At 36.4% G+C, this 10,167-nt stretch overlaps 1 protein-coding gene and 1 pseudogene across 1 annotated transcript; both read left to right on the top strand.

The window, feature by feature from the left end:
• Positions 1-4,702: 4,702 nt before the first annotated feature.
• LOC120776543 (AN1-type zinc finger protein 5-like) lies at positions 4,703-5,077 on the top strand. Its single transcript, XM_040107325.1, has 2 exons — positions 4,703-4,801; positions 4,901-5,077. Exons 1-2 carry the CDS (start codon positions 4,703-4,705, stop codon positions 5,075-5,077), a joined length of 276 nt encoding a protein of 91 aa, XP_039963259.1.
• Positions 5,078-5,572: 495 nt separating this feature from the next.
• Positions 5,573-9,652, top strand: LOC120782774 (annotated as a pseudogene).
• Positions 9,653-10,167: the final 515 nt, after the last annotated feature.

Raw genomic sequence — 10,167 nt, 5'->3', positions numbered from 1 at the left:
TATACTATGCTATCTCTCTGTTATTCCAACACGACGATATCCGAACACTGTTTCTTTAACCTTTTCGATGTTATCGTCATTAGAAGAGGTGCATAAATGACTCGCATGACGAGACAAGTTTTCAATGAATACCTTATGCCACTTAATTGCTTGTCTACGTGATATAGTACACTTCCTAAAACACCAATACAACTTTTTCAATGATTCCGTAGCCGGAATTTCATTGGAACGCACACTATTCGGGATATAGAGATCAACTTTCAAGGACATAAGAAAGATTGTACCATTCTAGGATTTGCGCTTCGATTTGCCTACGCTGTCTCAATGGATCAGTCCGAGTCAAATTTGATCAGATGGTATTAAAACAGAATCTAATATATGTATGTACTTCATTCCACAGCTGACAAGCAACAATGACTATTCGCCGCCCTCACACAATCTAGCCCACAAGAGCAAGTAAAAGTATGTATTTATACGTGTATGAAATGCTGGAAAACACACCCTGTAATTTAAAACGTGACTCGGCCTTAGTTGCTATGCACGTACAAATATAGATATGTACATATGTATGTAAGTGCGATTTTTCACATACAAATTTATTTGGAGTGAGAGGTGGAGAATCAACAAACCGTATTGTGCAATGCCAGCGTTGACGAGCGCGTGCAGCGTTATAGACAACGTCAGCGTGAGCGCAGACCCAACAACTGCGGGGGTCCCCAGCGCCATGTCTGCCTTAATTAAGCTGATGTCTACTTAAATGTGCGTGCAGACGAACGCGTATGGGCGAGGAGAAATATATATACATATGTACATATGTATATATAAGTTGTAACTTAAATTTATAACATAATAACTTTTCACCACATACCACAATTTGTGCAGTTGGGCAGCGCTGAGCAAATTCGTAGGAAAACATGAATTCTACCCACTTTAACTGGGGGATTTTATGGAAATGTTTGCGTTTACTTTGAAACTGAGTTATTGCATACATACAAGTGGCTCTCCTGCTAACTGCAGTTATGTAAAGTGAAGGCAATAATGTGAGCGTAGTGTGGTGAATGGACTCCTCCTATGCACTCAAATGCATTACTGCTCATTTGTCAAATGATATTCGGTTTCGTGCGAGCCAAATTACATTGTCAAAAAGATACATACATGTGTGTGAGTGTATGTGCAGACTTGATACCAGCTGTTAGTGGTGGGGTTGTACATACTCGTATGTCTGAGCATATATTTACGTTTAGTAATGTCATACAGTTTTGCTGTCAACAAGCAATGACTTTGCTCTTTCTGCATTTGACAGCTTGAGTAATTATTTCACCACGTACTGCACTACCACTACTGTTATAATTGACATGTAGGTGTGGTGAAATTGTCGTTTACAGCGAAATGTTAGTTTTTTTGTTTGAGTGTGTGCGTGTGCGAGATAAATTTACTCAATTCACATTTTTCTTTTGCTCTGGTATTGAATTTCTGCCAGCGTAAGGTCATATGCTTCTGCGCATGTCACCCACTCGATAACAAACACACCACAGCATGAAATGCATTTTTCAGTGGAAGTTTTTTAGTTGAAGTTTGTTCTTGTTTTTATTTATTTTTTTATGTTTTGCCTTTTGTACTTCTCAAGCTTGCCACATTCTGATTTTCGTAATTTGTTGCTCTTAGTGTTTCTCACCGCCACTATTATTTTCCGCTCTCCGCTTTATGCACTTTTCATTTTTGTATTCTGCCATATGTTTGTGTGTTGGTTTTGGTTGTGGTGTAGCTTTTGTATCGTATCACTTTCTTCAGAAGTCTGCGCTCCCATCGTGGCTTCAAGCACGCGAGCCAGCCAGCGAACCAGCAAGTCGAGCTTGTTGTATTCGTGCATGTTTGAGCGTATAGTACTTATATAGTACTTACAGTTATTTTGTTAGCGCGGGTCTTCAGATTTCTTTGACAGTATCAATTTTATATTTAGAAATAATTTTTACTCCAGTTACACTAAATCACGTTCACACATATAAGATTTTATAGAAAATTAAACAAGGAATTAATTTTTTTAATGAAAAAATTAATTAATATTATGAATAGTAATAAAAAAATAATTATTAAAATAGCAAGCATTTTAAATAATACTTAAACAATTTTAAATAATATAATTTATAAATAATATCAAGCAATACAATTTTTCTCTAAACTAATTCGACTACAAAATAGTCTTGACTTGCATTTCTTGCCTTTTTCTCAATTCAACTCAGCTAGAAAATTCATGGTAAATTTTCCTGAAGGAAATTGATAACATACATAGAAGCAATGTAAAACAAACGAAAGACATAGTAAAAGGCAATGCCAAAAAAGCTCATTTTCAGTCTTGGCAACAATTGACACTGTTAGGCAAAACGTTTAAAAAACGCACAATCAAACACACGCATATATGTACATACATACATACATAATACTTACATATTTAATTGTTTACCTGTGCACTCTGCTATGACAACAAACATTACACTCCTCCAAGTCTAGACAACAACACAGAATACAAGTTCGAGTGCTGGGTGGAAGAAAAACACTCACTCTCCCAGGCTTGAGGCAGAAAAATAAAAAAAGTCTCGAAAGAATAACAAGTATCAGTTTATATGTATGCACTTCCATACTTCCATAAATGGGTAAACTTATATTAGCATAACATAAACAGCAAATGACAGCAACATTAGACATTCATAAGAAACAACAACAATAATAAGAAAAACTCCATAAATAACAGCAAAACTTCTAATACATTACAAAAATTGTTCCCGCAGAGGTTTTATCAGCAGCGCTAACAGTCTCTTGTGTGCACTTACATACATACATTCACTTATGCACTCACATGTGTGTGCGTGTCACCGCCAGCTAGAGTTTCTGTCCCCAGCTCAATCCGGTTCAGTTGCAGTATTGTGCTGCGCCAGTTGTGAGCTTGTTTGCTGTGCTGGACGAACGCCGTCTTTACACATACACACATACATAGATATTAGCATATTGTGCCAGTTTGTTCGATCGTTGGTGCTTGGAACTTCTTGGCAGCGATCGCAATCGTCGCAGCCACGCGAATTTACTATTATTTTTGCAAAAAATGTAAGAATTCGATAAATTTTATCTGCTCCGCGCTTTACTTCATTCTCCTCAGTTTTGATTTTGTTTTGAACGCGGCGCAAGATTTGCCGCTGTAGTTGGCGCTGACTTCTGGTCCAGCGACAGCCTTGAAAAACATTTGCTTGACAATTAACATAAAAGCGCCCACTTTGTTTGTTGTACACCATCGGTTGTACAACAACTACGGTTGTGCTTTTTACTGCTTCTTTTTGCAGCATTGTGTTGTTGGTGTTGTCATTAGTGTCATTTTTTCGTTGCATTTTTTATGTTGGCGCGCAGCTGTTGCAATTATTGTTAACTTTTTTTCGTTATTACAATTTACTATTTGCAATATTTTTCGCAAAAATTGCACACATGATTGTTTTCGCAAAACATGTGTATGTTTGTGTGTGCATTTGATTCGTGTCTCAATTGTGTGCACTGATTTCTAATGGCGGCTGTTCATGGAATGCAAACAGAAGTGCAAAAGGAGCTAAAAATATTTATATTAAATTGCGCCGATAAACAAGTAAAGTGTGTTTATGGTGTTATTGCAAGAAAAAAATATTCGTCTGGCTTTTTTAAAATATTTTAAAATGTTTCAGTTTAAATAAAAATAATAATATAAATATCCCTGAAAATTTTACATAAAAAACATTATAAATTCAATAAAAACAAATTTGTAAAATGTTAAAATTTATGATTTAAAAAAAATTTAAAATAATAATAAGAAAACTAAAATAATAAAACGGTGAATTAAACATTTTTTTTAAATTCAAATGCAATAATGTTTAACAAATAAACACATAGCCAATCAAGTTGACATAGATTATTCTTCCTGGCTATTCTATAATCTCCAAACAGATTGTTGATATATGACAACTACAGCATAAATATAAATAAACTTTTTTATTTGCGAGGGTATTATTGGTTCTATGCAACGGAAGTTAAAGTATTTTCTTTTTTATTTTATATATTATACTTTTTTCCTTGCTGTACATTTTAAATATTTTAAATTTTTGTCTCAAACTTGGCAAACTCCATCGCCAGTACCGTCATTAATCATCGCTGATTTTTGCGTGCACGAAAGTAATTTAACACTTACTGCTCTTATATTAAATCTTAGTTCTCCGCAATTGCAAGTGCAATTGTATGCGCACAACAACAGCAACAATAACAGCAAGAAAAACAGTCATATACAACCAGCTACAACTGGACAATCAGTTCATAAAGTATAGCACTTGAAACTGAATCTTCAAAAAGAAAAACACAAATCAAATAAATTCTTCAATTGTTGTGCAAGTGTTTGGTGAGTGTGTTTGCAAATGAATATTTTTCAGCAATTAGCTGCTAATGAGCGCTTGTACTAATTTTGTGCGTTTTTTACTTTATTTTGCAGTGTCTAAAACGAGCGAGCAGAGTCAGCGTGTGTTGTTGTTATTGGATGGTGATAAATTTATAAAAAAGGCGTAGGCAAAGTTAGCAAAGTCGTTGCAGAAGCGCGCATACAACAAAAAACAGAGCAGTTATTGAAACAAAACAACTACACTACTATTAAAGCAAATCAACTAAAGTACAGGAACAAACAACAACCACAAAACAAACAATGGAACGTGAATCCAATCCAATGCAACCTATGTGCCGCTCCGGTTGCGGTTTCTACGGCAATCCAGCCACCGATGGTCTCTGCTCCGTGTGCTATAAGGTAAGTATAGTTTTAGATTTGATAGAGTCTATATTTCTTAAATTATTGAATTTTGTCTTTACGAAGTGTTACTAACTGTTTTCTTCTTATTCCACATAGGATTCTTTGAGAAAAAAGCAACAACCACCTGTTAGCAGCACACCTGTATCAGTTCCAAGCCCACAGCCAAGTCCCACATTCAATCCAGCCATCACAATAACCAATACAGCACAGCCGACAGTGCAAAGTTTACAGCTGCAGCATAATGAAATAAAAGAGGTGAGTCAGAAAGTGTAAAATATGGGATTTTAACACAAGTATGTATGATATACATACATATGTAATGTGGTGGGTTATGATGATTTTAAGATTTCAAAGAGGTTTTGAGGTTATGTTAAAAAAAAAATGTATCATTTTATTATCCTTTCACAAAGGAAAAAACATTCGTTGTTTTGGACAATATGTATGGCAGCTATGTATATGCTGTAGTGGTCCAATATTAGCGGTTCCGACGAATGATGATAGCTTCTTTGAGAGAAGAAAAACGTATGCAAACTTTCAGTCTCGTGAAAAGCTCTATTAACTTAACTACACCAACGGAAGCTGAGAAAAGTGTAAAGTAGTAGTGTAAATTTAAATAAGAATTCTCGTATAAATATTCAAAAGCAGCCCCTTTCTTCCTTGCGCTATCGCACTTGTGCCTGCGTTGAAATGAAAATTTTAATGAAACAAACTTTTTCTGTGAATTTTAAATCGCTTGTTAAGTAAATTTTCAGTTTTCCAACTTCAAAAAATTTTTAAAATCTCATAAATTTAAAAATACATAAGTAAATACCAAAAAAGAACAGCCGAAATCCGACGTATGTCTATTAAATTTGTTCACGTGGCCGAAGTAGTAGTGCGGATTGTATAAAATGGCTTTTTAATAATGAAAATTTCCGTTCGACCAAATTTGTTTAATCTGAAAATTAACGCAAATCTTTCGGCACCGCTTTTTCGACGCCTAACAACACATTCCTTAATTTCCAATTGCACCGCAAGTTAAGTAAATCCATTCAAAATCAAGCCAACAAAAGCGAAAACTATGTCCGCCGCCAAAATGAAGACTGCACCGAGTGCGGCCACAACCGCCACCACAGACGCCAATGAGCGTATACGTAAGCAACAGCAACAACAACAGCAACAAGACGATAAAATTGCTAATAACTTTGCAACGTCGTCGGCGGCGGCTACAGCCACGTCCGTTGCACTGCCAACCACCTCAAACACGGCGGCAGCGGCCAACACATTGCACGGTGCACGCCGAAATCGTGAGCACAATAAAATAAAACTAATAAATTGCATATTGTTTCATATACCTTTCCTTTGTTACTTGTATTTCACAAGACACTAGAAAATTACGCTCTGCCAGCGGCGATGATATCAACCGCCAAACAACAACAACAGCGAAACGCAAACGTCATGTAAATTTCAGTTCACCAAATACCAAGTCTAAAATACGTCTAACAACTGCCAAAAGCAAGTCACAAACCAATGCCGCGAATACAAAAGACACGGTGGGTATCCAGCTGCCCACAGTGGAAAAGTCCAAGTCGATATTGAAGGTGAAGCATGTTACGGTGCTGAAACGTAAAGCGGGCACAAATAAAGTCACTAAGAAACTTAAGAAAGTACCGCAAGGCGCGCAAGCTGAATACGAAGCGGCTGAGTTATCCAAATTGCAGCAGCAATTTGCTACCAAACTGCCAGAGACACCAAACGGAACCGAGTCCATACCGAATGAACTCTCAGCAGAACGCCCAAATGCACCTACAAGCTCCAGCGAAAATGTGCAGGGTGCCAGCAAACGCCGGAGCAGCGGCAAACGTTTGCTCAAGCGCCGCCACAGTGGCGGTACGAAACATGTGGCAACCGGCGTTGGCATCATCGAATCGGGTTCAGTAAACGTGCCACCGGTGCGTCGCTTTAGTCCTGTGCACGACAAAACGGCGCTTAATACTCATGCGTCCAAAGTTTATGAAGGCGCTGAAATGTTTGCTGGCAGTAATTTGAAATCCTACGAAACTATACCAACCATGCCATAAATAATATAATGGTGGTTATGTATCAAAGAAGCGCATAATGCCGGAAGCAGAAGAACGCAAACAACGAAGAAGCGCCACCAGCAGCAGCAACAAATGACGCAGTAGCTAGTAATACGGTTGTCATTAATGTAGCTGCTGTCGATGTCGACAACAGTGGTGTTGTTGGTGGCGGTAGTAGTGCACCAACAGCGGAGGAGTTGCAAAATTCATTAACACCGCCGTCGGTTGTGCCAATCGCCGAACCCATTTCGACGGCTCCCTCAACTAGTAATAATAATTCGTCTAAAAAAGGGGTAAATGTCTTACCAATTAGCTTCTTGATTAAATTGTTTGTTACAAATGCCGCACACTCTTCAATTTGAACGGGGTATTTCGTCTGCATTTCCTACCCTGCAGAGTAACTGCAAATTAATTTTTTGCGTTGGTGTTTTTTTTTTTTTCAAATTATCACTGAACATATTGCAACGTTGTGTTACAAAATGTCTTGCAGTTACTCAATATTTATGTAAATACATACATGTGGCAAGAACTATTGGTTTCTCATTTGCCCTTACATATCTAACTACATATTTATTTGCTACTTTACATGTTTTTTCTTGAAAATAGTAAATTTTGTTTAATTTTTATTGCTTTGCTTGTAGGCAGAAGCTTAAAATCTTGAAGCTGTCAATAGAAATATCGAAATTTTTACACTTTGACAGCTATGTTCGATATGAATCGATGACTTGCAATATCGATCTGAAAATTTGCACATGTTTTTTTCTCCCTAAGAATCTGCTAATTTGTCGGAATCGCCGATTTAGCACATATCTGCCATACAATCTGACCGATTAACCTCAACTTCTTTTATGAAAACTTTTTTTTCTTCTGCGGGTTATTGCTGCTGCAACGCTTAACGTTTTTTATGATTTTAACTTTATTTAGTTTCATGTATTTTTCGAAAATATTGTCGTAATCGCAAATTAGTTTTATGTAAATATTTTTTTTATTAATTTCCTATGCTCCACATTACTTATTTAATGCCTTTTTGGTTGCTCCCTTAAACTTCCGCAATTTCTGATAAAAAGACAAAAGCAGTGGGATTACATAAAAGTCACCTGAATGTGTATGCAACTCGCTACTAAGTAACTTGTTCGAGTGTTTAATTAAATTTCACGGGCACTGCACTCGCCTAGGCTGTGCAGCAGCAAGTAGCAGGGCACGAGTTTTGTTTCGCCTTAATATCAACAAATAAAATTGGCATTAGAGCGAAGAAATTTTGGCTGTTAGCCACCTAAAATGTGCAATGCTTCTGCTATAGATACCGACGTAAATAAATATGTATGTATGCACTCGTAGAGGAAGAAGAAGGCAGAAGTGCATGCTGCTCACCCGCTATCCGCCATATAGCTAAGTATTTTAAATAGTTCTATGTATACCGAGAACTAGCGGCAGTTCTAAACTTATTGATTTCACCTTATCTTGTAGTGAATGCAGGTTACATTTTGATATTATATATTTTTCTATAATTATGTAGATATTTGTTTCTTTGACTTTACATTAAATTCAAATTTATGCTTTTATTCTTTTGTTTGCAGAAAATAAACGAAGAAAGCGGCAGCTAAGACTAGCACCGAAGCTGCTGCCGTTGCCGGTCCATCAACATCCTCCCAAACAGCCGAAGATGATAAAGACAAGGAGGAAGACAAAGATGCAAAAAAGAAAGAATCGTTGAATGCCGCAAAGAAAGTTGGGTCTTGGCAGGTGAGTGCCGGATTATGAAAGAAAGAAGATAGGCGAGGAAAATATTGATCTTGATAGAAAGGGAAAATATGCGAGCGCGAGTCATGCACTTAATAATATAATATAAAGATGATTGGCGCTTGAAAAAGCCTCTCTGCCGATTTAAGATGTGAAGTTGTTGTTTGAGAGTAGAAGCACCTACAAACTTTTAACTGAAAGTCTAATACCATGTTAAGACCGACACTTAATCACACGATTTCGGCTGTTGAGTAGTTTATCCCATACAAAAATGACAGTTAAAAACCACTTCATCGAAGTGATTTGAAACTGATCCACTCTAAATCTCTCGGTGCGACTCTGATTTTGCGCCATCTACTTGTCAGCATTGGAAATCTATTACACAGCTGATTTAGACACTGCAACAAGTAAAAATGTAAACAAACAAATGAATTAAACGCAATGAATCTGAATTCACCAGAAAATCGACTTCTCAAATAAAATGCGTCCATTATTTTCATTATATGCAAAATATTTAAAAATTATAACAAAATACTATAGAACAAGGTTTTCTTTTACTAATATTAAGCGATGTGAATTCTTGAATGGCAAAAACATCTGTTTTATCATCTGTCCAACGGCAGTGAGAACGTGAGATTAGTGAAGAGATTAAATGTAATGTAATCACTTAAAATTTTTGGTGGGAACATAGTATAATTGTTATAAGGAGACGATTTTTCATGGCATCAAATATATTATAGTATCTGAATGTGTGTGCCTTGTTAGTCGCTTGCATATCTTGCCTCTTCTTCATCTAATTTACTTGCCTCTAATACTTTTCGTTTATAAAATTTTAATTTTATTTTATTGTTTTCAACAATTTCATCAAATTTTCCTTCATTTACAGGTTTTCAGTGCCGATGCGGTGGACTCTACTGCGCTGTACACAGATACAGCGACAAACACGACTGCACATTTAACTATCGGGAACATGGGGCCCAAGAAATTCGACGCAATAATCCTGTGGTAGTTGGCGAAAAAATACAAAAAATTTGAACTTTTGTGCCATCAACTTTATAATATAAATATATATATATAAATATAAATATTAAATATATACATAAAAATTAAATATAAATAATAATGATAATATAATTAATAACTATATATATAATAATAATTAATATAAACAACAACACTACAAATGAAATGAAAACAAAATGCCGAAAAGAAAACATAAAAGAACTCAGCTAAGAAAGTATAGTTTATAGTGCAAAGAGCAGGAGGGAAAATTAAAACCACAAGCAAAGAGAAAAAGAGCTACACTTCCACACTCCATAAAGATACACAGGCACACGCAGAAACACACACACCCATACAAAAACAAAAATGTCGAACACGCAGAAACACACACACCCATACAAAAACAAAAATGTCGAAGAAAAGACTAGTACGACCAACACACGGGGCAAAGGCGAAACTTGCCTGCGAAAACGGCAGATAGTTGCAACGCCCGCCACAACGGCAATGCCAACGGCGCGCACGCCTAACGCCAAATACGACGAATGTATGCTGGAACATACT

Source organism: Bactrocera tryoni, chromosome 1, assembly GCF_016617805.1.
Source record: "Bactrocera tryoni isolate S06 chromosome 1, CSIRO_BtryS06_freeze2, whole genome shotgun sequence".
Lineage (NCBI taxonomy): Eukaryota > Metazoa > Arthropoda > Insecta > Diptera > Tephritidae > Bactrocera > Bactrocera tryoni.
Note: the sequence above shows the minus strand (reverse complement) of the source record. Positions and strands in the feature narration are given on the sequence as shown.

Excerpts from the sequence above, each read along its gene's own strand:
- LOC120776543 (XM_040107325.1), top strand. The coding sequence starts at position 4,703 with ATGGAACGTGAATCCAATCCAATGCAACCTATGTGCCGCTCCGGTTGC. Across the intron at positions 4,802-4,900 it reads TCTGCTCCGTGTGCTATAAG|GATTCTTTGAGAAAAAAGCA; the intron begins GTAAGTATAGTT and ends TATTCCACATAG.